The sequence below is a fragment of the Photinus pyralis genome, unplaced genomic scaffold, assembly GCF_008802855.1.
Source record: "Photinus pyralis isolate 1611_PpyrPB1 unplaced genomic scaffold, Ppyr1.3 Ppyr1.4_LG9, whole genome shotgun sequence".
Classification (NCBI taxonomy): Eukaryota; Metazoa; Arthropoda; class Insecta; order Coleoptera; family Lampyridae; genus Photinus; species Photinus pyralis.
Genome location: NW_022170878.1, coordinates 7,932,857 through 7,960,185, shown reverse-complemented (window position 1 = coordinate 7,960,185; position 27,329 = coordinate 7,932,857). Strand labels below are relative to the sequence as shown.

Here is a 27,329-nt window from a genome sequence, read left to right as displayed (position 1 = left end):
GAGACACTCTGGTGAGATCCTAAGAATATAGTGCGGGAACAACCTTCCCTTTTGAGTGTCTGACGGAGGCTGCTAACAACCTCCCATAATTGCGGGAAGCCTTCCTAGGGTCCCTAAGGCTGCCTTTGATACACTAATGCTGAGAGCTCCCTTAATCGTTCTACAGTCTTACAGAGCACTTATTAGCGTTTAAGGCGTTCAAAGGCCAAGTAAAAGTGACAATAGGCTTCCCTAACCTTTCCAAAGCCTGCAAGGGGAGTTTTTCCGTAACTTTTAAATACTGCAGTAACTGACACCCGAAGAGAAATATTGGCCTAAATTACCTGGATCATTATAAAAGAACTTGTACAAATGGATCGATTTCGGTGGGAAAACGTTCAAAGACTGTGTCTCGATTTTAGGCGTACCGGATTGCATACCGTTTGGGGGTTTGAGATCTTTGCACCAAGAGCTGCTGTTTTCTTAAGGGAGGAGATTTCATGGCGATCATTTCATAGCATTTCCACTTTCCACAATACGATAAAAACTTGCAATTGTCTCCGTGCGGTCGTCTCATTACGATTCCGGATGACAAAGAGACATGGAATTCCCCCTTACGATGCGTGTGCATTACGGGGTAGTAACCTTTCGGGCGAAAGCGCAAACGCAGCTCATCTGGCATGTTTTGAATGGAATACACACACACCCTTCCTTTAACCCCGTGCTTGGCACTCCCGGCATTAGAAAACACGCGTTAAGGTCATAATGATCCTTTGTTTCAATCCAAATTTCGCCTTTCCGAGTAGTTGTTAGTGTTTTAGTTAATTTTTTCCCTGCGATTAGAAATAATAAGGTAAGTACAACAGTTTTTTTTGGTTGTAGAAAATGATCTAATTGAAGCAGACGTCGCGACGCCGTTAGATCACAATAAAACGGCGCCGTTCGGTCGCTTTTGCCAAAAAGGATCGGTCTCGGCGCGCTTGAATTCAATTTTAAATTCAGAGGTTGGTAATAAATCTGAAATTACCTCATAAGTGATTGATGTAATTGCACCAAAGTTGCCAACTGTAGGTACCGCGACCGTTTTCAAAATTTCGGTTTTCGTTTCGCCATTGCCATTGCGTCTTTGTATAAGCAGGTCGCGTGAATTTTACATTTCGGTTTCGCACATGAGACGACCTGTTGAAAGAATCGCTCGTCACGCTTCTCAATCGTGCATTTCTCACACAGGGCGAACATAATTTGAATGGCGCACTGAACATTTCACCATGAAAAGTGGAACGAGATACCTCCCTCAAGAGGATGCCTCAATGCTCGAATTTCTATAAAAACTGTACTAATATTCTCCCTAATCTCCCTGAATTTTTTCGAACCTGGGCCTCCCACAATTTGCATTGATATCTTTCTCTTCCCGAACATTCCAAAATACCTCTGATTCTTGGCGAATGTTTCCCTGAAGCTCCCAGAACCCTCTTCACAAACATTCCTAAGGTTTTCTTAGAGTTCTTTAACTTTCACCAGTCTTACGCAATTTTTTCGAGCCCTCATCCTGAATAATTTCCTTCACTTCCATGACCCTCCCTTAAATTTCCAGAACCTTCTACTATTCCCGATAATGCTCCCTAACCTTTCCATGCCGTAGCTTCCAGAATTTCCATCGGTTTCTTAAATATTTCTGAATCGCCTTCTCGATCGCCTTCCATCTTCCTAATTTTTCTCATCCCGAATCATTTTCGAACCTTCACGAATGTTTCCAATCTTCCACAGTCTTCGTGAGTATTCCTGAATTTTAGGGAATGTCCCTTAGTTTTCCTTGAATTTTCATAAAGCTTTCCGAATCCTTCCATAATTTGTCAAATGACCTTGAATATTATGAATCTCAGTAGATTTCCTCATCTCTTTCTCGTCCTCACCTCAAAGATTTCTGAATCCTTCGCGAACCGTCCCGAATTTCTCCAATTTCCCACAGTTTTCGTGAATCTTCCTGCATCTTCCATGGCTCTCCCTTAATTCTGCTTCCAAGAGTATTTCTGAATCGTCTTTTTCAATCATCGATAATTTTCCTGAACCTTTTAGCATCTTCCTGAATATTTTCGAATTTTTCTGATTCACTTTCGATGACACTCTTTTCTCGGAGCCTTATAAATGTCGAGTTCTTGAATTTATCCGAAGTAGCCTAAACCTTCTTAAATCTTCCCGAGCCTACCACACTTACCATTAGTTTTCTTGATTGATTCCCGAATACGTCTGAATCTTCCCGAATTTCTATAGTCCCATGGTCTTCCCTACTATCCCCGAATTTTCCTAAATAAATTGTTGAGGGCCCAAAACAAGAGAGGGATCATAAAATAAAATAAATAAAATAAAAATAAATCTTCCCTTCCTCGGACATCTTCGGATATTTCCCGATCTTCACGAACCTTTCGAATTTCTCCCGAATTTCCCCTATCACCCACAGTCTTCCGGAATATCTCTAAATTTTCCGAAATCTTAAATCTTCCTTCTCCGTCTTATCACATATTTTCCTTCTGCTATTTTTCCGAATCTTCTCGAATCTTTCCGGATCTTCCTCAATCTTCTCGAACCTGTCTGAACCTTCCTTAACTCCCAAGAATTCCTCTTAAACTACCCGAAGCTTTACAAGTCCCGAAGAGTCCTCTTTTTCTGGACTTCATTTCCCTCTAATCTTTCTGAAAATGCTCTAATACTCCCGAATGTTTCCAATCTCCCACGTCTTTCTGAATCTTCCTAAAACCCCCCTGAATCTTTCCAATTCTTTCACCACCCTCTTACTCTCACACAGGCTTCGTTATCCTTCCAGAATTTCTCTAAATCTCCCTTAATCTGTTTAAAATTTACTATATTCCCAAATATTTCTGAATGTTCTCGAACCTTCCCGAACTTCTCCAGTGTTCCACTCCCTTCTTAAATGCTTGAATCTATATGTACTTTTCTTATCCCGGACATTCCCGGATACTTCTAAGTGTTGCGAACCGTTCCGAACCCTCCAGAACTTCGACAACCTCTCACAATCAATACGAATATTCCTGAATTTTCCGCAATTTCCCTAAATTTTTTTATTTCAGATATTCTCAAATATATTTGAACTTTCCCAAGCTTTTCCGAAGTTTTCATAGGTGTTCCTGAATTATTCAGAGTCTCCCTTAGTTTTTCCAAATATCCCTTTTCCCAAACATTCCCAAATACATTTGGGTTTTGGCAAACCCTCCCAGATTTTTGCAATCTCCCACAGTCTTCTTGAATGATTAAAAGGTTTTTTTCCTTCGGCCGTGGGTGGTGTTGAAGTGAAGGTTTGTAGGATGAGTAGGCTAAAAAGTCTGACTTTTGAGCCTACTCACCCTACAAACCACCTTCACTTCGTCTTCTTGAATATTTTTCAATTCATTCATCCGAATTCTTCTGAATATTTCTGAATCTCCCCTAATCTCCTTAGTTTATCTCATCTCAAACATTTCTGAATATTTTTTAATCTTCTCGAACCTTCCCGAATCTTCCACAACTTTCCTGAACCTTCCTTTCCGAATATTCCTGAGCTTTTTAAAGTTTTCATCTCCCACAGTCTTTCAGAATCTTCCTAAACCACTCTAAAACTCTTCCAAATGCTCCATAATTCTCACACACAAGCTTCGTTAGTGTTTCTGAATTTCCCTGAATCTCCCTTAACGTTCATAAAATTTATTCTTTGCGAAAATTGCCGAATATTTCTGAACGTCCTCGGACCTTCCCGAATTTTTTCATTCTCCCATTGTCCTCCTAAATATTCCTGAATCTTCTGAAATCTTACCGAATCTTCACGAATCTTAATCCTCTCGAATCCCCCCGTTGCCCCCTGAATCCTTCTGAATGTTCCTGAATCCCCCTTAATCCTCCCCAATCCCCCTGAATCCTCCTAAATCCTCTCGAACCCCCCCAGAATCCTCATGAATCTTCGTGAATCCGCTCGAATCCTCTGGAATTCCTTGCGAATCCTCTTGAATCCTTCTGAATCCTCTTGAATCCTTTTGAATCTTCTTGAATATTTTTGAATCTTCTTGAATCTTTATGAATCTTTATGAATCTTTATGAATCTTCTTGAAACTTTATGAATCTTCTTGAATCTTTATGAATCTTATTGAATCTCCCTTAGTTTTCTTGAACCTTCCTTTTCCCGAACATCAACCAATATTTTTGAATCGTCTTCGTGAACCTCCCCGACCTTTCATGAATCTCTCTCAACCTCCCTTAATCTCCACGACTGTCCCTTAACTTTGTTCACGTTCACAACCCTTCCTCGTCTCAACAGTTGATCAGTGTTTCTGTATGGTCTTTTTGAATCTTCCATAAGATTCCTGAGTCCTCATTTCCTTCCCTTTGCGAATATTCCGGAGCCTTTCCATGAATATTTCCGAATTTTTCTGGAACACTCTGAACCTCTCTCACACTCCGCGATCCTCTATATTAAACCGAACCTTCACAAATCTCCTCAATTCCGAAGTTGCCCGAACCTTCCTAAATCCTTATGAAGGTTTCTGAACCTCCCACAGTTTCCATTAGTTTTCTTAAATATTTCCGAATATTTATAGTGCCCGACTATCTCTGAATCCTACTAAATCTCGGTTAATCTTCGACTTTCTGGACATTCCCTTATATTTCTAAATCATCCTGAACCTTTTATAATCGTCCGGAATGTCCCCAATTCCCCCTTAGTCTTCCGAAATTATAACATTTTCCAATATTTCTGAATCGTTACGATATTTCTCGAATTTCTCCATTTTCCAACAATGTTCCTGAATATTTTTGAATCCCCTTGAAGCTTCTTGAATCTTCTTGATTCTCCTTGATTGTTCTTGAATCTTCTTGAATCTTCGTGAGTCGTCTTGAATCCTCATGAATCTTCTTTAATCTTCAGATATTTTCCTCATCCCATGATATTCTTGATATTACTGAATCTTCTCGAACCTTCCGGAATATTTCCTATCCCCTTCACCCTACAGCCTCTACAGTTTTCCGAAATTTTCCTCTAAAAATATTCCAGAATGCCTCCGTGTCTTGCCAAACTGTCCCGAATCTTCCCAGATTGCCACAATCCTCCACAGCGCTCCTGAATCTTCCTAAACTTTCTAGAATCAAACGTCTGAATCTCACGGTCTTGGTTAGTCTTCCTGACCTTTCCCAACTTTTCCCTTAAAGTTATCGAACCTTCACAAATCTGGAATTCTCCTGTCTTCCTAAATTTTTGACTGTACCATCCTATGCATTCTTGATTATTTCTGATCTTCCCACAATTTTCTTGAATCTTCCTTTTTCCGAACCGTTTCGAATACATTTGATTTTTCCGAAACGTCCTCAGCCCCCTAGAATTTCCACAATCTCCCACAGTCTTTGTAAATATTACCGAATCTCACTTAACCTCCCTATACCTTCCTCCCGAACGTTCTCGAATCTTTCCGAACCTTCCCGAATTGGCATCTCTTACAATCGTCCGGAATATACTTGCATTATTGGGTAGGTATATGCTGAACGTAAACGGACAGAGATGAATGCGTAATGAACATATTTTCTGGAGGGAATATCCTGTGTTTATTAAGAGAAGCTTCAACATTACGATAGCGGGTTATCCCAAAGGCATTTTTAGGGGAATATTTCACGGCTGCAGAAGCCAATATTACGGTGAAACGTTGGAAATATTCTGGATTGACGAATTCTGTTGCTCGAGCACTTCCGGAGGCCGGAAGTAATTTCTTGGGAGTGGGATGGGGGATCGAAATTATTATTTATCCGAAAAAACTCGAAGACATTTCGAATTTTCACCAATAATCCCGTCGAAAACTACAATATTTGCTTGTACAGCCGATGCTACAAGAATCGATGAGAAGCTGGAAAGTACCGTCTAGACAGAGCACACTTAATAATACGTATTATTCACTGTGTGCATCGACCGTTTATCGTCGGCGGACCCTAGTGTTTGATTCGAACTAAAAGGCGTCCCAATTCAGGGTAATCGGCGGCACCTGTAGGTGACCCAAGATTAATTATTAAATGTATCCCCACCCCACAATTTTATCGAGGGAACGGGGGCCGTAGTGATAGACAAATAAAGCGATTTCATGTTTAGAAACGATTACAAGCAATCGCTCTTTTTACTGTCGCACAATCAAGCCGTACAGATTAATACCGTCGATGTATGCGGTGCCTAATCGATCCTTTCGTGCGAGTATTATTAATGATCTCTGGTTCTATAAAAAGCATAATAATTAATAGTTGATGTCGTTTGTTTCAGGGTGCATCGATAGACTGAGTGGATGTTAGAAATCGGTCGTGAAAGTGCGTAAATGGGGTGCAACACGAGCAAGGATACCGCGTTACAGCCTCCCGAGGAAGCGAAGGACAAGAACGAGAACGACTCGCCGAAAGTTGATGGAAATAATGTAGACGAAATAACAGGTAGGTAACGTCTATTTTTAAACCGGTGCCAGGCGACGCAAGGGCGCAATGCTAATTGCAATTAGTTTATGCAGAATTTCGATCGGGCGCGTGCGTTTAATGAATGTACGATTGACATTTCAAGAGATACGAGTATTAATGATGCCCCTGCTGTCACGGCATGTGCGTGTGTGCGGCCTTTCACACTAATTGCGCCGAGCGCTCCCTCGGGAAGAGATCCGCACGTCAGTTTCGTAATTCCACCGGCAGATGGCGCTGCAAACCTTACTTCATCGCGCACCAGAGTATTGATCTCTGCACACCCCGAAAATTGAGTGCATCAGGTGGTGCAAATCAAAGCTGATGGTATTTAAAAGGTTACATGCAGCGGGGGGGGGGGGGGGGCTACCCGCGCCGGCTATGTCGTGTACATACAGATTAAGCTACTAACAGTTTCTAAAGTCGCAAATCACTTCGGAAATTTACGTTATCCGCTATTTGTGTCTGTGAAACTATTCATCCATTAGCTAACTTTAATCTACCAGGAGAATATTTATTCTCAGCAAAAAAATATTCCCTGTGACAAGGCGATTACGTTCCTAGTTCGCGCCAGAGATATTTTTTCTGGCTACCCGGAGAACATAATCACTGAGGAAGGTTCTACTAAGCCCAAGAGACGCTCTCCAACACTTTATTTTCATTATTTCTTTTGTATCAGGAGATCATACTGTCGGAGAACATTTTTCTGCTCTTAATTCGCCAATGAATAACGTTGTGAATTTTTTATGACGATCAGTAAAACACAACTAACGAGGAAGGTTCCATCTAAGCTCGAGGAAAGGGCTCCAATATTCCAACTGACAAACTATCTAATAAAACAGCGCAAACCTTCCATTGGTAGCCCAAAAAGGGCACAAATAGACCAACCCTTTCTCTAATACTCTGCTGTGACTTGCGCCGATAACGCCTTGGGCTCACTCGACCTTTAAATTTCAAATAGAGAGCTTGTCATTAAGATTTGAAGCAAAAGTGATAGTTGTAGAACCAGTGACCTAGGCAGTAGAGAGATCTGACGCGGTAATTCACTGGGTTTGGAACTATTACTTTACGTGGATGTTCTATAACACGCCTATTTTAATGAAAGCCGCCTCGGCTCAAATTGTCTTACCCCACTAGATCCTTACTCTGCCTAGGTTTGTGCCGAACTCGCCTTCGGCTCGCTCGGCATTGATTTTAAATTAACACCTTTGCGCGCCTTGAGCTCGTTCGCCATTAAAGTGGACATGACATTAAATTTTGGAGCAGAAGTGATGATTGTAGATTGAAGAACCAGTGCCGAGCGAGCCGAAGGCGAATTCGGCACAAACCTAGGCAGTAAAGAGATCTGATGCAGTAATTCACTGATTTTAGAACTATCACTTTACGAGAAACTTTCATAAAAAGCCTATTTTAAATCAGGCGACTTCGGCCCAAAGTGTCTTACCCCATTAGACCTTTACTTTGCCTAGGTTTGTGCCGAACTCGCCTCCGGCTCCCTCGGCATTGATTTTAAATTAACACCTTTGCATGCCTTCAGCTCGTACGGCATTAATGTGGGCGTGATATTAAAATTCCAAGCAAAAGTGATGCTTGTAGATTGTAAAACCAGTGTCGAGCGAGCCGAAGGCGAGTTCGGCACAAACCTAGGCAGTAGAGGGATCTGACCGGGTCATTCATTGGGTTTAAAACTATCACTTTACGTGGAAGTTGCATAACAAGCCTATTTTAATGAAAGCGGCACAAATTGTCTTTCCCCATTAGAGCCTTACTATGCCTAGGTATGTGCCGAACTCGCCTTCGGCTCGCTCGGCAATGATTTTAGATTAACACCTTTTCGTGCCTTCAGCTCGTTCGCCATTCAAGTGGACATGATGTTGGAGCAGAAGTGATGGTTGTAGATTGTAGAACCAGTGACGAGCGAGCCGAAGGCGAGTTCGGCACAAACCTAGGCAGAAAGAGATCTGACGAAGTAAATCCACTGGTCACTTTGCATGGAAGTTTAATAACAGACCTATTTTTAATGAAGGCGACTTCAGCCCTAATTGTCTTACCCCATTAGACCCTTACTTTGCCTAGGTTTGTGCCGAACTCGCCTCCGCTCGCTCGGCACTGATTTTAAATTAACACCATTGCGTGCCTTCAGCTTGTTCCATAGGAAATGAACGTGATATTAAAATTTCACGTAAAAGTGATGTTGTAGATTGTAGAACTAGTGCCGAGCGAGCCGCGAAAGCCGAGTTCGGCACAAACCTAGGCATAAAGAGATCTGACGCAGTAATTCACTGATTTTAGAACTATCACTTTACGAGAACTTTCATAAAAAGCCTATTTTAATGAAGGCCACCTCGCACAGATGTCTTACCCCTTTAGATCCTTACTCTCCCTAGGTTTGTGCCGAACTCGCCTCGGTTCGCCGGCACTAATTTTAATTAGCACCTTTGCGTATCTTTAGCTCGTTCGCCATAAAGTAGACGTGTGATATTAAAGTTTCACAAGCAAAAGTGATGCTTGTAAATTGTAAACCAGTGTCGAGCGAGCCGAAGGCGAGTTCGGCACAAACCTAGGCAGTAGAGGGATCTGACCGGGTCATTCATTGGGTTTAAAACTATCACTTTACGTGGAAGTTGCATAACAAGCCTATTTTAATGAAAGCGGCACAAATTGTCTTTCCCCATTAGAGCCTTACTATGCCTAGGTATGTGCCGAACTCGCCTTCGGCTCGCTCGGCAATGATTTTAGATTAACACCTTTTCGTGCCTTCAGCTCGTTCGCCATTCAAGTGGACATGATGTTGGAACAGAAGTGATGGTTGTAGATTGTAGAACCAGTGACGAGCGAGCCGAAGGCGAGTTCGGCACTAACCTAGGCAGTAAAGAGATCTGACGCAGTAATTCACTGATTTTAGAACATCACTTTACGAGAAACTTTCATAAAAAGCCTATTTCGGCGCAAATTGTCTTACCCCCATTAGATCCTTACTCTACCTAGGTTTGTGCCGAACTAATTTTAAATTAACACCTTTGGGTGTCTTCAGCTCGTTCGCCATTAATGTGGACATGATATTAAATTTCCATGCAAAAGTGATAGTTGCTAAACCAGTGCCATTAAACATTTATGTGGTATTTCCCAAATTAGTGTCTCAAATAGACTCACCCTATTAGACAAAGTCGCGAATCCCTCAACCCGTGAAGTCGCCAGTCCCTCAAACCTTCAAGCCCCAATCGCTTAAGCCCTCAAGCGTTAATGCATTGGAAAGTTTGTTTTGAGCTTAAAGTACCTCCGTTGAATGTGGTTTTCCTGGGAGCCATCATGCTCTCCTGTTACAGAAGTCTAAAGAAAGGTCAAGTAATGGAACAGTTCTCATGGCCTTAGAAAGGTACCACTTGATCTGAACTAACCGTGGCCACCTGGGCCCTGTAACACAAACTATACCATTGTAACAAGCCTACAAGTTACAAGTAATCTTCCTGTAACTATCTACAAGTCCTAATGAATTCGGTATATGCAAATGAGTTATGTTATGAAAAAGCTACAAGTGTAAAATATGTTCTAACAATTGTAGGACTTGTACGGCTGTCGGCTTGTGTTACAGGCCCCTGGTGGTTGCTTGTGACGACGACGGTATCGCCAAAAATAAAATTTGTAGTTCAATATGTAGAATTAATCGAGAATTTTAAATTTCAAATGTTTAAATGAATCACATTGAAAATTAACGTGATTTGTAATTACGGTGGTAATACCAATGGAAACGACCGAGTTCAAAGCGTTATTTCCACAACCAACAACCAATCTCAAGTTAATTAAGACGGCCGGCGGCGTTTTAATGTCTTCGTGTTTAAAAAAAACTGGCAAAGTAGTCGTCATCGATCAGACCGGCTCATTCCAAACAACAAAGAAAACAAATGGGACTAGTGGTAACGCAAAAGAGAACGCGATTTTTATTAATAGCCATCCAATGAAAACTCTTAATCGCCGATGCTTTTGAGAATTAGGAATTCTCCTTGCATCTACCTACAATACAAAAGGCCTTAATCAGTTTACCGCTCTTCTGTATACGTTACGACAGAAACCGACCTACATCGGAACACCTCACCTCGCCTTCACCAACTTACGACACACGTCCCGCAGAGGTACACCTCCACTTCGCCAAAGTCAGCGAGACCGTCCGACCGGACGCATGTCGGTTACGTGCATATCAACAGGATACATCGTATATAACGCCTTGCAACGTCCACAATTTTGCCATAGCGTTAGTCTGTATCGCGCGCTAACGACGTCGGACAGGTGCGCCTTTGCTTCGCAAACAGAGGGTAAGTCCATTTCTTTTTCGTCCCAATGGCCTACGTAACGTTTACGCTATCGGCCCGTCAAAACTTTCGAAATTCTGCAATTCGCGCGATCGGAAAAAAAGGCTTAAAAAAATAAAACCTAATTAGATTAAAATTTACCGGGTCGTAAATCAATACGCATCATCCCGCTGTCGAGGAACGGCATCGGAATTCGTAACCGTACAGATTATTCTCGTCGGAATATGTGCCGTAGGGAGTTTTGATGTAAGAAGCTCGGGTCGCCGAGGAAACATTAGTTGAGATAAACGGACGCGATGATAAATTGAAACCGGCATTCGGGAAGAACGTTCGATCAAAGTCCCTTTTTTGTTGTTAAAATGCATGCGTTTACTCTTAACGTATTCCGAAAGGAGATTAATTAGTTAGCTGGATGTTGGTTTTACAATTACCTATAGAAATCGCCACACTGAAACGTGGCGCTTAGGGAAATGCACTTTTCATTTAAAATGTTAGTCGGTGATCATTGCCACTTCATCGGTAGATATAGGGGGAGCCCCTACCATTGCTGTAATACAGATTACATTAACGATCACTGTCATCTTACTAGTGAATACAAAGGAAACGTCTATCTTTATCGTTGTTTAACACTAAATAGATAGTCATACTTCCACCATGGCACAGATCAATGAATCACTAAATTTAACGTGATTTTGTATAGTCGGAACCATTTCAATTAGATACTGTACCAGTGAGAACCCGGATGAATATTCAATTTGGACCTTATTGACTCAGACTGTGCTTTCCAGCACTCCCAAAAGATTACCGAGCCCTTTCCTGAGTTAAGCGGGCTAATTTTATTGGTCCTTTCGAAAGCTTCTTCCTCCAGAAAGGTTGCACAATGCCTTAGAAAGGCCCAGAACGCTCATGTCAGAAATTCTATTGCACGTGTCAGAATCCAATTACGGTTGGAAAAAGTTTCTCCCGTGTAGTTTTCAATTATTGAACAGTAACTTTTTAATAATCCGGCGAATGGAGGAGAAGTGGTGGAGCGTAATGAAAAAAGTTTTCGAATTTCCTATGCACGTCGGATTCGTTGCATAATTTCTTAATATTTGCATTAAACGAAGCGGAGTTTCGACTTTGATCGACGACACACTCTCTTGCGATATTGTTGTATTCAAATATCGAGATATTAATTTTAGATTAATCAAAATAAGCGCCGCCGCTCTCGAGCAGAAATCGATTCGTCATAACTTACTCGAGAGAATTACGTATACATGATTGAACATTCCGCTTCACCGATATTCGCTAAACGCAGCCTTTTGTTGCCCTTTAGCGATAGTGGTGCCCTTGTTATTCTAAGCTCGCACTCGGTTAGGGCTGGGAAAACAAATGCCCTCAGTGTAGTTTAGAGCTTAATTTTATGCTAGACGTCGTTAACTTGATGGAAGGTACTCGGAGAAATAAATGATCATGTTAATTAGCTACATTTTTCATCGTCCCTTTGGGGAAAAGATGGTGGCAGTCAAAAGACGACATTTTAATAAAAGTCTTAACGCCATTTCAATTATTTTAATTTGTACTTCACAGTACAGTGAAACGAAAGAAAACTCATTCTTAGAATCTGTTGGAAATTCTTGAAGGTCAATTAAAAGCTATCAACGTCTCTAGAAGACCATTGGAGTCCCTTCAATGCTCCTGAAAGTGTTTGGAGACCCATAGACAAATTTGTAATGGTTTAAAGACGTCAAAATCCTGTAGGCTTTTGAAAACTCTAAGGAGCTCTTAATTGTCTCTAACTCTGGCAGCCCCAAAAAGCCTGAAGGGCTCTTCAATATTTAGGCATGACACCCTTAAAGAATTTTAATGACTGTAGAAACCCGTAGAAGGCAGAGAGGTTTATGGAGTCCCTTAAATACTGTCGGACTACGATCTTTCACGGTTTAAATTTAAGACTGTTCATACCTCTAAAAGGATTTTTAAAAAGTTTTGAATACTTTTAAAAACTGTTCGAGGCTTTTAAATGTCTACAACCCTTACAGCTTGTGTTCTACAGCCTTCTAGAGCCTTTAATAGCGTCTCACAGGCTTTATCGGTGTTCAGGTCCGTTAAAACGACTTTAAGTACCTACCTCCAAGTGTGTCTAAGCTTTCGTCTTTTATAAACCATTAAAAGGTTTTAAAAGTCTTCAAGCCCCCCCCCCCCCTTCCCTCAACCGTTGAATTATTTTACAAGCTACTGACTCTAAAAGTAAAAAGTGCCTCTAGTGATTTTTCTCCGCGACTTTTTGTCGATATCAGTGAGCAACGGGGGAGGAGGGGGGGGGGGGTTAAGAAATTTCTTAGGCGGCTAGTATGAAATACCCCCCTGTATAAATAAAGATCTTACACTAATTAAGGCGAACATTGAATCAATCATGGAATGTGTTCCTGGGGGATATTCCATACCGGTGTTACATCAACCCCCAAAACAGTCTGGCTCACCGCTCTTATTTCAGTTTTCTGAATGACACTATCAAACCTAGCAGTGGGGGGGGGGGTCTACGGGTATGGAATACCCCCCTGTATAAATAACGATCTTACACTAATTAAGGCGAACATTGAATCAACCATGGAATGTGTTCCTAGGGGGTACTCCATACCCCCCAGACCTCCGGTGTTACATCAACCCTCAAAACAGTGGCTCACCGTTCTTATTTCAGTTTTCTAAATGACACTATTAAACCTAGCAGTGGGGAGGGTCTACGGGTATGGAATACCCCCCTGTATAAATAAAGATCTTACACTAATTAAGGCGAACATTGAATCAATCATGGAATGTGTTCCTGGGGGGTTTTCCATACCCCCAGACCCACCGGTGTTACATCAACCCCCAAAACAGTCTGGCTCACCGTTCTTATTTTAGTTTTCAGAATGACACTATCAAACCTAGCAGTGGGGGGGGGGGGGTCTACGGGTATGGAAAACCCCCCTGTATAAATAACGATCTTACACTAATTAAGGCGAATATTGAATCAACCATGGAATGTGTTCCTGGGGGGTATTCCATACCCCCCAGACCCACCGGTGTTACATCAACCCCCAAAACAGTCTGGCTCACCGCTCTTAGTTCAGTTTTCTGAATGACACTATCAAACTTAGCACTGGGGGGGGGGGTATGGGGGTATGGAATACGCCCCCCCTGTATGTATGAAGATCTTACACTAATAAACGCGAACATTGAATCATTCATGGAATGTGTTCCTAGAGAGTATTCCATATCCCCCCGACCCCCCCTTGTTACGTCATCCCCCCAAAACAGTCTGGCTCGCCGCTCTTATTTCAGTTTACTGCATGACTATCAAGTTTTGCACCGGGTGGTCTGGGGAATTTGGTATGGAATACTCCCCTGGCACCTGGAGTGGTTGCGAGTAACTAAGTGTTTTTAAGATTTAAAGAGCTTTGAGTTTTAAGGGTATTTAGGAGTCTTTAACGCCATATGAGTCTAATAAAGCATAAAGTCTCTAAGTTGAATATCTTTAATCAGTATTTGAGTCTTTAGGAGTCTACAAGTTTTCAAAAATCTTGAAGAGACCTCTAATAAGCTTCTAACATTTAGGCCTTTAAAAGCCTTAGCCCCGAATCTTGAAAAGCCCCAATTCTATAATGTATTTCCTTTGTTAATTGGTCTTTTCCGAATCTAAGACTTAAAAACTCAACTCCGAGGAAACCCCAGCAACGGCGAAGCCATTTTAGATAATTAATCGCCGCGTCAGGTAAATAAATGGAAAATGTTAAATTCGGAAAGAAAAGATAAAAACGTATCGGATCTATGAATAGAAGGTCCCCGATAAATCTAACCTTTTAGAAGCGTCGTCCCCTTCCGACATTTTACAAATGAACCTCGGTAACCGGCTACATAATCCATTCGTGCGCTTTTCAGACCACCTCCGGCGTTAATTAAAGCACGACGATACAGCAAAAATCTTCCGGATTTGATGAGTCCGATTTTACCGGAATGACGTCAGCGCACGCTTTTGCCCTACATTCCATCGCGCTATTTTTGGATTAATTGAAACCGTGTATGCACTTAGGTCCCCTTTGTTATAAACGCGGACCGGTAGTACCGGTACTAATTGCAAATCAAAAATGTATTAGCTCAATTATCATTGACCGAAATCGATACCGTTGCGAGGAAGAGGGGGTGTTGGCAATTCGGAAATTTCGCTCGCTATTAACGAAGTGTAATTTGTTATATAAGTTTTGATTGAAATTTTTCGTTGGGTAACTCGATTCTGTTGTAAATTGGTTTCGATACGAAAAGAAAGGAGAAATGTAATTTCCTCGTACGTTGATGGAAAATCATATCGGGGCGCGAACGAAGCTGACGTGGCCGATTTTGGTGATTGAAGAGCAAGGACGTCGATAAATGGGCATCGAAATTTTGAATGAAGCGTATCCGATACTTTTTTCGTACAAAAATCAACTCAATCATCGCCTTACCGTACGCATTCATTGCATCGAGATACGTCGATCCTCTATAAATACATTGGAAGATATTGTCACTATTGTCAATACGAGAGTACACCTTCGCCCTAAAATTACGGCGCCTTGCACTCGAATCCTCGGCTTACGCCATTCTCCGTCAGGATGATTAACGATATCAATTTTGTTCGCATCTCATCGGACATTCTAATGGAATTAATCGAATCGCCTTAGATAAAACTAGGTAGCGTACCCCCCCCCCCCCCCATCCCCGTTGCGTGCCTCAGAGGCACATTGAATATGATATGAATAATAAAACGACGATACTTCACCCTTTCTCCATTATGTTGAAAAGGATAAAGCATTAATTATCCCCTTTGATGTTATAAATAGTATCAGGATTACATAGAACTTCGCCATTCGCCAAGTAAATTAAAGCCGGAGTGCTAAAGCGAAATTAAACTTTTTTAAGCGCGAGGCGAAAAATAATTTCAACAAAATACCAAGTTATAAATCACTCACCTCACGAGGGTGTCTCGAATACGGAGGGAGGGGGCGTTCGATGAATTTAACAAGTACAATCGTGTTTTGCAATCGGCGTTGTACGCCGCCGGTGATAATCACCAGAGCGTGCGTAATCAAAATTTAGTATCTTGTCGCGTATGCGAAAGGGTAGAATGGGGGCGGTTTACGAGTGCGCGACATTGATAATGATCGGGATGAGCTCTTTGAGCTGAGCTTTGTGAATATACTGACAAAACGAAACTTCGAATATCTTCCACAGGCAAATGAGGTTTTAAATTCATGCAAACGATTTAGATTCTACATTTTTCATTTGAGTCTTGCAATTTCACATATGACTATGATGGTCGTATTGATAGACCACTCGCACGATCGTGGCTCAGGTGTCAAAATTGCTGAAATGACCATCTCTGAGAAAAAACCATTGAAGCTTCCCAGGGAAAAGAAGCTTCGTTGGCTCTTCATCGAGTGATGAAAGAAACTGATTGTAAATGGCTTCGAAGTGGGTGGATCCAAGTTCCCTTTTTTTGGGTTGTATTCCATACCCACTAGGTCCCACCGGAGGTATTTTCTCGTTTCAAAACGTTGATAACCATCAAGATTTGTGATCATGTTCGCGGGAGAGCCATCGAAGCTCCTTTTCCTGGGAAAGTTTGGTGTGGAATGCCTCGCAAGAAGGGGAGCTTCGATGGTTCTCCCCCGAACACGACCACCGCAAATATTAAGGGTTCTAAACGTTTTGAAACGAGAACGTACGACCGAGGGGTCTGAATACCCCCCAGGGAAAGAGAAACTTAGATGATTACCCGGTGAGGCATTCCCCCTCCAACCCATTTACAATCAGTTTTGTCACCATCATTCTGGAGAAAGGGCCATGGAGTTTCTTTTTTCTGGGGGGTATTCCATACCCCCCAGACCCCCCGGTGAAGTGTACTCCCCTGCTGAAATCCGCAGTCCTCAGTACGTGTGGTCGTTTCTTAGGAAAAACCGCCGAAGCTCGGTTTCCTGGTGGAATTTGGTATGGAATGCTCCTCCAAACATAGTCATCACAAGTATAGATAATTTACCGTTTTGAAACGAAAACGCACGACCGGGGGGTCTGGGGGGTATGGAATACCCCCCAGGGAAAGAGAAACTTTGAAGATTACCCGGTGAGGCATTCCCCCTCCAAGCCATTTACAGTCAGTTTTTGTCCCCATCATTCTGGAGAAAGAGCCATGAAGTTTCTTTTTTCTGGGAGGTATTCCATACCCCCAGACCCCCCGGTGAAGTATACTCCCCTGCTGAAATCCGTAGTCCTCATTACGTGTGACCATTTTTTTAGGAAAAACCGCCGAAGCTCCTTTTCCTGATGGAATTTGGTATCGAATGCTCCTCCGAACATAGTCACCACAAGCATAGATAATTTTACGTTTTGGAACGAGAACGTACGACCGGGGGGTCTGAGGGGTATGGAATACCCACCAGGGAAAGAGAAACTTTGAAGATTACCCAGTGAGGCATTCCCCCTCCAACCCATTTACAATCAGTTTTTGTCCCCATCATTCTGGAGAAAGAGCCATGAAGTTTCTTTTTTCTGGGGGGTACTCCATATCCCCCAGACCCCCCGGTGAAGTACACTCCCTTACTGAAATCCGCAGTCCTCAGTACGTGTGATCATTTTTTAGGAAAAATCGCCGAAGCTCCTTTTCCTGGTGGAATTTGGTATCGAATGCTCCTCCGAAAGTAGTCACCACAAGCATAGATAATTTTACGTTTTGAAACGAGAATGTACGACTGGGGGGTATGGAATACCCCCCAGGGAAAGAGACATTTTGAAGATTACCCGGTGGGGCATTCCCCCTCCAACCCATTTACAATCAGTTTTTGTCCCCATCATTCTGGAGAAAGAGCTATGAAGTTTCTTTTTTGTGGGGGGTATTCCATACCCCCCAGACCCCCCGGTGAAGTACACTCCCTTACTGAAATCCACAGTCCTCAGTACGTGTGACCATTTTTTAGGAAAAATCGCCGAAGCTCCTTTTCTTAGTGGAATTTGGTGTGGAATATTCCCCAGGAAAAGGAGGTTCGATGGCTCTTCCTCGAACATGATCACCACATATATGGATGGTTCCAAACGTTTTGAAACGAGAACGTACTACCGTTGCGTCTAGAGAGTATGGAATCCCCCCCAGGCAAAGTAGTTTTGATGGTGATCATTCCCACCTCAACAGTTACGGTCCTCAATACCTATCATCATCATTTTTGAAGGTACCGATGGAGGGGGGGGGGTCAAAATTGATAAAGTAAAAACTGACTGGGTGTCCACAAAACGCTCTTTTGGCTACTGACAGAGACAGTCGATTATTTCTTTTTGTCGCCACTGTCTGCCTTTATTGCGTCGCATTAACAAAATGAGCCTTTTGTCAATTTGAACCTGCTAATTATTTTTATTATTAAACAAAACTTTACCTACATGAAAATGTCAGGAGCAAAGAAGTTCGAAAACTGAGGTTAGTGCTTCAAACATTTCAAAAATCTAATTAGAAGTTTAAAATTTAAGGTTTGACCGATCCAATTACTCTTTAATTAGCTTAATTATTCCTAATTACTTTGATATCAAGATTGTTTTCATTGCTAGTTGAAGTAGGAATTCGAACACTTTGAATTACAACAGTAATGGACACTTCCCCTATAATCGCCATTAAATTGGCAGTGGTCACCGACGCTTCCTCGTGTAAAATTGAAGTTTGAAACTTTCTTTCTAGGTCTTTGAAGCGAAAAAAATTGAAGAAGGAAATAAATGAAAGAATGCTACGTTATTCAAAGCTGGTTTTCACTTGGTGGCGCCTCTGGGAGCCGCTCAGCGGTTTTTCGCTTTGATTTGGTTGCATTCGGCTCACGTAACGCAAATTAAATTATTTATCGATTCAAATCTACAATTATTATGCTCAGGCACGCCGGCCTTATCCCAGAGGCGTCTCGTGAACTTAATTCTGCAATTCGAAAAAGATAATGAAGTGGTACACCCCCCCCCCCTAGCAAAATCGGTTAAAGGGTCGTATTTGTCTTTTAGCTCAAAGTATCTCCGGGCATGTCGGTATACATTCCAAACTTCTACGGAATGCCTAGCGACAAGAGCAAACAAAACTAAAGCTCGAAAATAAACAGCGAGCGTGCCACCTGCTCGTGGAGTTACCCGCAATTGCTGTGTATTAATGCAGCGCCTGGGCATGGTGAAAGAAACCGAAACTTTGTTTGGAAACCGTTAAATTTTAACGAGCCTCTGCTACACCAGCACGTTTAAATATTCAATGGTTCGCTCCAGTTTAAGAATTCGGCTCGTGCCTTCATAACCTAAATCTAATCAGGCACAGGCGTGGTCGCCGGTTGTATTTCTATATTAACCTGAAAGCCTTTTGATTTGGCTCTAATCGCAACTAATCGACGCGAGTCCTGGAGATTACTTACAACCTTGGCCCAACGTAGGTTTAATTACCGCGCGCACGCCACGGCTCAATTAAAGTTCTGTTTCAGAAACAAAGGAGGAGAAACCGCCCTCGGCCAAGACCATAACGCTACAGTCGGAGACCGCGGACGGAGTCGAAGAAGCCGTAGACCTAACGGATCCCGATCTCGCAGGAGCGGCGACGAAGATACAGGCGGCCTTCAGGGGACACCAGACGAGAAGGACGATGAAGCACGAGGACAAGGCGGCAAAATCGACCGGTTCGCAGCAGCAGCAGCAGCAGCAACACCAGCAGGAAGAGTTCGAGAACGATTTCGGATCCGATGACGTAGGTAAGAAGGATTGCATTTTTTATTATCCGAAAGAACGCCCGGTATCGATTCGGATGCTTATCGCGGCACGCGACAGTCTCTACTTAATGTAGAATGGGGGGCAGGTGCGATAAGTTCGATTTAAATTTATTTACTTTCAACCTTCAAAATTGTAACTAAATCCCCTGACAGTAAAGTGGATTTTAAGTAGGTTAACCTAGAGTGAGTGCAAGCAACCCCGAGCACTTACAAGACAATGGACCATAATTATGAAGTTTTTTTCATTTTTTCCCTGAAACTAAATATTTTGACAAAGTGACACTTAATCCCCTCAAGCTGCTATTCTCAGAATCAAAATGGAAGAGTGCTCCCTTGCTCTATTTTTTAAATAAATGTGCACATTCCCTACCTAAGCGCGTGTATTGATTTGTATGTTTCTCGGCTTCTTTCACCTGCACTGCTTTCGTCCGTAATAAAATAAAACTTTACGGCCCCAGATGACCGTGGCTGTAATTACAATTTGCTACCCCAGTGGTTTAGTCTGTCTAGTGCATGGTACAATCAAATACGGGGAACCCTCATTGCGCTTCCGTACAGGTTAGTCACGTCCGTAATACTGAAAACGCCGTAACCGATGTCTCTGTCTCCGTTAATTCAACAAATCAGACGCAAGAAAGTTGCAATCCACGTGAGTGTGACCAGAAAAAATATTTCGTAGTACATAACTTGCTAGAATACCTCGAAAATTACTTGTAGTTTGTTTAGTCCCGAACGAGGGCGTAGATACCCATCTGTGGGGCTGGTTTTGATGGACACTATTTTTTTGTAATGTGTAATATTTACACTTGGCATTTGGATGAATGCTAAACTACTGTACCGTAAGCTAGAAAGGTAATTTGGGCTTTTTTATCATAACCGCACGGCGATAGGTCGGAGCTGGTATAATGAAACGAGAACAATTTGTTAGGTGGAGTATTTTAAAACCGCCTGAAACAGCAATTTTTTTCGTGCGCCGTATCTTCCAAACTGTCTCCTTTTTTACGCGAAATATTTTTTGTCCGACCCGAAAATCAGCCACCCGAACGCACAGTCAAAGTGGCGGAAAAAGGCAGTCGGTGACCGATACAAAAGATGAATTACGCTTCATTAACCGCGAATGATTCCCGATTCACCTTACGTCAATAATCACCTTTACTAAAAGGTCGCGTTGATATTTGGGACGGGATTGTGCACTACTTTTAAATTTATGTGCCGAAAGAATGTAATTTACGACCTGTCTTTTTCATATCGCACCCTTGTATGATATGTGTTTTTCCTCGTGCGAAGCTAAGAGCCGGGTGACAGATCAATCTTCCGGCTAGGAAATTTAATATGAAGTGATTCGAATTTCATGCGAATCGGCTCGGAAAATATACTGAAGAATGGCCGAGTAACTGGCGTTTATAAATTTGATGTGACTAACCTGTATGGCAGGGCGATGGCAGAAAAGGAAAGACAACCTAACCCCAAATTCTAAACAAACTCGAATTGAGAAGGTTCAAACCCGTAGATCTCCATTAGGATATCAAATTGTAATTAAATCTACGGTCACCTGGGGTCGCCAGGTATTATTTTATTACGGGCGAAAGCAGTGCAGGTGAAAAGGACAGGGAATGTGCAAATCAATACACGCGTTTACGAAAGAACGTGAAAATTAGCTTTTTAAAAGGGAAACATTGTAATCCTGACACTAATTGCTTGAGGGAATCACTTTTGCAAAATTGTATCAGGGTTACAGCTTCTTCTGCTTTCCTGATTCCCTCTTAAAATCCTTTTTTATCAGGATCACACGCTCAAAAAAGTGTAAAATTAAGTGGGGGACACTTTTTCCGACGGTTTTTCCTTGCATCAGGATAACAGAAAGAGAACGCGACAAGATGCAAAAAATTAACCAAATCGGAATAGAAAGGAGGTGTAGAGGTACATCTGTTCACCTGATCCCTTTAAGATGTTTATCCAGATCACAGGAATATCTGTTACAGCATTATGTTCTGCTTGCACAAAATTCATTTTTAAAATTGAGATATCAGGATAACAGAAACCCATGAAAGTATAAAATGAATTTCTAGACACTGTTCTCCTGATACAACATTCTCTTAAAAATGGTTAGATCTGCGTACCAGATACTGAATTCTCATTTGAAAACCGTTGTATCGGGAGATCAAGAACTTCAAAAGGTGTAAAATGCAACGTCGTGTAAAACTAATTGCATGACACTGTTTCTGGTGTAAAATTCTATTGTTGAAGCGAGATAACAACTGTGTTCCTATTCGGATCACAGGAAAATTATTTCCCAGAGATCTCTCCTGGAATTATGTTCTGCTGATACAACATTCTGTTACAAACTGTTAGATTGGGATAACAGAAACGCATGAAAGTGTAAATTGATTTTCTAAACGCTGTTCTCCTGGTACACAGAAGAATAACTATCAGTCTTCTAATCTAAAGCATTTTTTTTCAAGTTCCCTAGTAGAATCACTCGAACGTAAAAAGGTGCAAAATTATGTTCACCTGATACGAAATTCTCTTTACAAAATTCTTGGGCGAGGGTAAAAATTAAATACGAAACACATGTTCTGGTGTTATATTCTCCTGATATACCATTTCTAATAGTTAAATCAGGGTATCAGAAACGCACGGGGGGAACATGTATTGACTCACTGACTACAGTATAACTGAAATATCTTTCTTAAAAGACTGGTATCAGAATCCCAGGAAATCCTGAGGCAAATTTCTATTTTACGAATTGTTGGATCAGGACAAGACAAGCTTGAAGGGTGAAATTAATTTCGAAACACTTCTTCTGGTATCGTGTCCTCCTGGTACAACGTTCTTGGATAAGGATAACAGAAATTTTACGGCATAGTCTCCTAATAAAAAATTTCGTTTTTAAATATTATTGGATCAGGATAACAGAAATACAACACGTAAAGCAACTGAAAGCATTTCTGCTGATGGACATCATCCTTTAAAAATTGCTAGATCGAGAAAAGAAATTAAAAAATTCTTCTCTGGATTCCTGATACACAATTCTCTTTTGAAAATTGTCGAATGAAACGCAAGGTGTAAAATTAACTGCATTAACTACATCTTTCTTTTAAAAATTGCCGTACCAGAATCTCAGGAGCGCGAAATGTAGTAGATTTAATTGCAAGTAAGTGTTATGTCCTTCTGATGCAAGATTCACTGTGTTGGATCAATATACATAAATGCAAAGTGTGAAACGTATTAACGGATTCTTTATCAGGATCACATGAACGCAAGAAAGTTTATTTCAAGGCCCTTTTCCTTGACAGTATGTTCTCCCGATACGAAACTCTCCTTTAAAAATTGTTGGGTAAGGATTAAAGAAATATGGCGGATGATTTGGCTGGCCTCCTGATAGAAGTTTTACAACAAAAGAAATGCAAAAGGGTGTAAAATGTATCAGGAGACACTTACTCTACAGATTTCTTCATCGGGATAACAGAAACGCATAAAAGTGTAAATTGATTTTCTAGACGCCGTTCTCCTGGTATACAGAAGAATAACTACCAGTCTTCTAATCTAAAGCATTTTTTCAAGTTCCCTAGTAGGATCACTCGAACGTAAAAAGGTGCAAAATTATGTTCACCTGATGATACGAAATTCTCTTTACAAAATTCTTGGGCGAGGGTAAAAATTAAATACGAAACACATGTTCTGGTGTTATATTCTCCTGATATACCATTTCTAATAGTTAAATCAGGGTATCAGAAACGCACGGGGGGAACATGTATTGACTCACTGACTACAGTATAACTGAAATATCTTTCTTAAAAGACTGGTATCAGAATCCCAGGAAATCCTTAGCCAAATTTCTATTTTACGAATTGTTGGATCAGGACAAGACAAGCTTGAAGGGTGAAATTAATTTCGAAACACTTCTTCTGGTATCGTGTCCTCCTGGTACAACGTTCTTGGATAAGGATAACAGAAATTTTATGGCATAGTCTCCTAATAAAAAATTTCGTTTTTAAATATTATTGGATCAGGATAACAGAAATACAACACGTAAAGCAACTGAGAGCATTTCTGCTGATCGACATCATCCTTTAAAAATTGCTCAAGAAAGGAAATGAAAAAATTCTTCTCTGAATTCCTGATACACAATTCTCTTTTGAAAATTGTCGAATGAATTAACTGCATTAACTACATCTTTCTTTTAAAAATTACCGTACCAGAATCTCAGGAGCGCGAAATGTAGTAGATTTAATTGCAAGTAAGTGTTATGTCCTTCTGATGCAAGATTCACTGTGTTGGATCAACATACATAAACGCAAAGTGTGAAACGTATTAACGGATTCTTTATCAAGATCACATGAACGCAAGAAAGTTAATTTCAAAGCCCTTTTCCTTGACAGTATGTTCTCCCGATACGAAACTCTCCTTTAAAAATTGTTGGGTGAGGATTAAAGAAATGTGGCGGAAGATTTGGCCTCCTGATACAATTTTTACAACAAAAGAAATACAAAAAAGTGTAAAATGTATTAAGAGACCACAGGAACGCAAGAAAATTGAATACTAAGTGCGAGATTCTAATTCCGGATGTTATGTTCTCCTGACACCGAATTCTAATTTAAAAAACGAACAAGTATAAAAGAACTTTTCTGGTATTATGGCTTCCTGATCCAATATGTTCTATTAAAAACTATTGAATGAGAATAGTAGAAACGGAAGAAGGCGTAAAATTAATTAAACGGGAATTGCTGCACAATTTTAACTGCTTGACACTTTTGCTGGTATATGTTTTCCTGTTACAATGCTTTTGTTAAAAAATTAATGTGTTAGGATAACAGCAACGAAAGACGGCGCTCATTTTTTAATCTTTGGTATTATGTTCACGTGATACAAAATTTCTGTTGTCCTGATACAAAATTCGCTTTTAAAAATTATTGCGTCAGGGTTACATAACAACAAGTACGTGTAAAATTAATTTCGGGGTACTTTTCTAGCGTTATCTCCTCCTGGTACCAAATAGTTGTTAGGGCAAGATACTAGAAACGCAGAAAGGTGTAAAATAAAGTATAAGGGTATTATGATTTCCTGGTACAAAACGTTTTGTTAAATATTGTTGCGTTAGAACATCGGAAACTTCCTCTAGTATCATGTTCTCCTGTACTCTCTTCTCAAATGTACAGAAATTAACACTTTTTCAATGATACAGTAGCTCCAGATGGTGTACAATGGAGTAACCCCTTTTGTGTCTCCTGATACATTTTTTCTTTTACAAATTGCCGTATCAGGATGACAGAAATGCGAAATGGTATTGTGCTTCTTGATTTTCTTTTACAAACGGTTGTGACGGGATATCAGGAAGAGAAAGCAACAGAAGTGATTCCGGGATGCTTTTCCGGTATTATGCTTTCCTGATACACATTTCTGTTTCAAAAACTGTTGGCCCAGAAAAACGCAACACGGAGAGTGGCTCTGGGGCTCTTCCGCGACGCTTTCAGCTCGGAATTAATTAAAGAACTAAAAGGTTTACACAAGAAACAGCTTTAGAAGTTTTCAAGCTTACATTAGAACATTCTTGAAGGTAAGGTGAGCTTCTAGACTTAAAACTAAGCTCCTTAATGTTTTACAAATAAAGTTTTCGATTGAAAACACCTTCGACCCAAGTCAATTGTCGTCCAAAAATTTACAAATTTTTCCTTTTCAGAATTGACTCACGCCGCGACGAAAATTCAGGCGTCATTCAGAGGTCACATGGTCCGCAAGCAGATGGATAAGGAGGACGGCGACCAGAAACCCCAAAAGGTGAGCGGTCCCTTTGCCTCCTTCCTAATCGATTAACTCTACGCTTTCAGCCGACGCCCGAAGAAGAGGAGCTCGACATAGACCTCACCGATCCGGAACTGAATAAGGCGGCGACGAAAATTCAGGCGTCGTTTCGCGGTCACGCCGTACGCAAAGATCAGCCCGGACAGACCGAGACGAAATGAAGCGAAAAACGTATACAGTGTGTTAATACCTACGAAGCGAATCACGTTACTAACCTACTATTATACAGTGTGTGATTTATATTTAGTCCTGTACATACTTTCATTTATCGAGTACTCGTAGCAATATACTTTGTTCCCTTCAACTCCTTAGAGTAGGTCCCAGTTTTAGAAATACTACCCTTTGTCTTTGACCTATAACCGCCTGCCTTGCTGCAGACAGACGGACGGGACGGTTCGATACTTTTCTAGTACTATTCTCGTCAATTTTAGTATAGTTCTCCGCGGGACGTTGTGGATCCGCCCCACAATGTCGCCCGAAGAGCTAGAGCACTAAATTATTTCAAGTGCCAGCACCAAAAACCTACCTTTTCTATATTACTAATAAAAGAAGACAGTAGCTGATGGTAGTTTTAAAAATTGTTACTCCGGGCGAGTCGCCCCGCTAAACTAGCAGAAGTTTAAATAATTATAATAATTATTGGCATTATTGTTAATGCTCAAAGGTATAAATGGATATAGTTATAGTTTTATGGAGGATTTAAAAGAGGCATTTGTTAATATCCCACTCTACTATTATTTATTATTGTAAAGGCGGCGTTCAGATTGTATCTTACGTTGAAAGAACACACGTTTACGCTTACTTATGTAAATTGTATATGGCGGCAGCAAATAAAGCGGTATACCTTTGTGTTGAATTTTTTTATCGTTGGTTCGCTACACTACCCCCCTCTTACTTTTGAGACACAAGATGCATGAGACGGAAAGCGTGATTATTTTCTAAGAAGATTTTCATGATGAAAGTTTTAAAGGCGAATGTTTTGGAAGTGACCGTGGTACTGGAGGGCCCGAGGGGGTATGGAATATCCCCCCAGTACACAAATCCCTTTTTTTCCTAGACGGTAGGTATACAGGGTGATTCCTATAGTACCTGCCACCGTTTGGGAGCGTATAGGGGGTGCCTAGGGGAGTATTTTGATATAGGACACTTGGGGTCGGAAATCTAAAATAAGGGCGCCAGAACCAAATTTATCTTCTGGAATTTCACGCCTGTATGTAGGCAACCCAACCGACCGACGTTTCGCGCGGAGCGATGCAGAGCGAGTTAGCGCGAGGAAGCGACATGGGAGGGAAGGAGGGAAAACGACAGTCAAAAGCAATAACGTTTACAAGTGTTCAACGTGGCCACCGTTGTTCTCAATGCACTTCCTACATCTAGCCAACTATTATTATACTATTGCCATAGTGTTTATTCACTTGATACGCGTCGTTGCAGACGGGATTTCGTGGGTTTAAACAAAATTCTGATCAAGTGTCAGCCACACATCGCCGCCTGAGATCGCTCCGTGTGCACCGCCGGCCGGTTGGGTTGCCTACCTACAGGCGTGAAATTCCAGAAGGTAAATTTGGCTCTGGCACCCTTATTTTAGATTTTCGACCCCAAGTGTCCTATATCAAAATACTCCCCTACGCACCACCTACACGCTCCCAAACGGTGGCAGGTACTATAGGAATCACCCTGTATATTCTATACCCCTCAGTACTATACGTTCTTCCCAATAACATTCGCCCTTAGAACTTTCATGTATATGGAAGATAGAAAATAACCAAACATGTTAATTGTTGTAAAGGAAAACGTATAGCACCGGGGGTCTAGCTAGAGTATGGAATACTCTCCAGCATACGAAGAGTTTATATACTTAGAGTAGTGATGAGTCAAGTTGGTCCAAGTGCTCAATTGAGAAGAAAAAGATACCGTTCTTTCAAAAGTTTATGTTCAGAATATCCAAAATAGTATCTATACCTCATATACAAAGAACATTAAGAATAAACTGAGAATGTCCTGTAAGTTTATT

General features: G+C 41.3%; 2 protein-coding genes across 5 annotated transcripts in view; one reads left to right on the top strand and one right to left on the bottom strand.

Moving 5' to 3' along the window:
- LOC116180612 (sex peptide receptor-like) overlaps nucleotides 1-27,329 on the bottom strand; it is a 561,029-nt gene that overhangs the window by 477,230 nt on the left and 56,470 nt on the right. The window lies entirely within an intron of this gene.
- On the top strand, nucleotides 687-26,164 carry LOC116180624 (neuromodulin). The gene is made up of 5 exons (XM_031500707.1): nucleotides 687-832; nucleotides 6,260-6,423; nucleotides 19,232-19,495; nucleotides 25,194-25,291; nucleotides 25,342-26,164. The coding sequence occupies exons 2-5, from the start codon at nucleotides 6,312-6,314 to the stop codon at nucleotides 25,474-25,476; spliced, it is 609 nt and encodes a 202-aa protein (XP_031356567.1). The 5' UTR covers nucleotides 687-832; nucleotides 6,260-6,311; the 3' UTR covers nucleotides 25,477-26,164.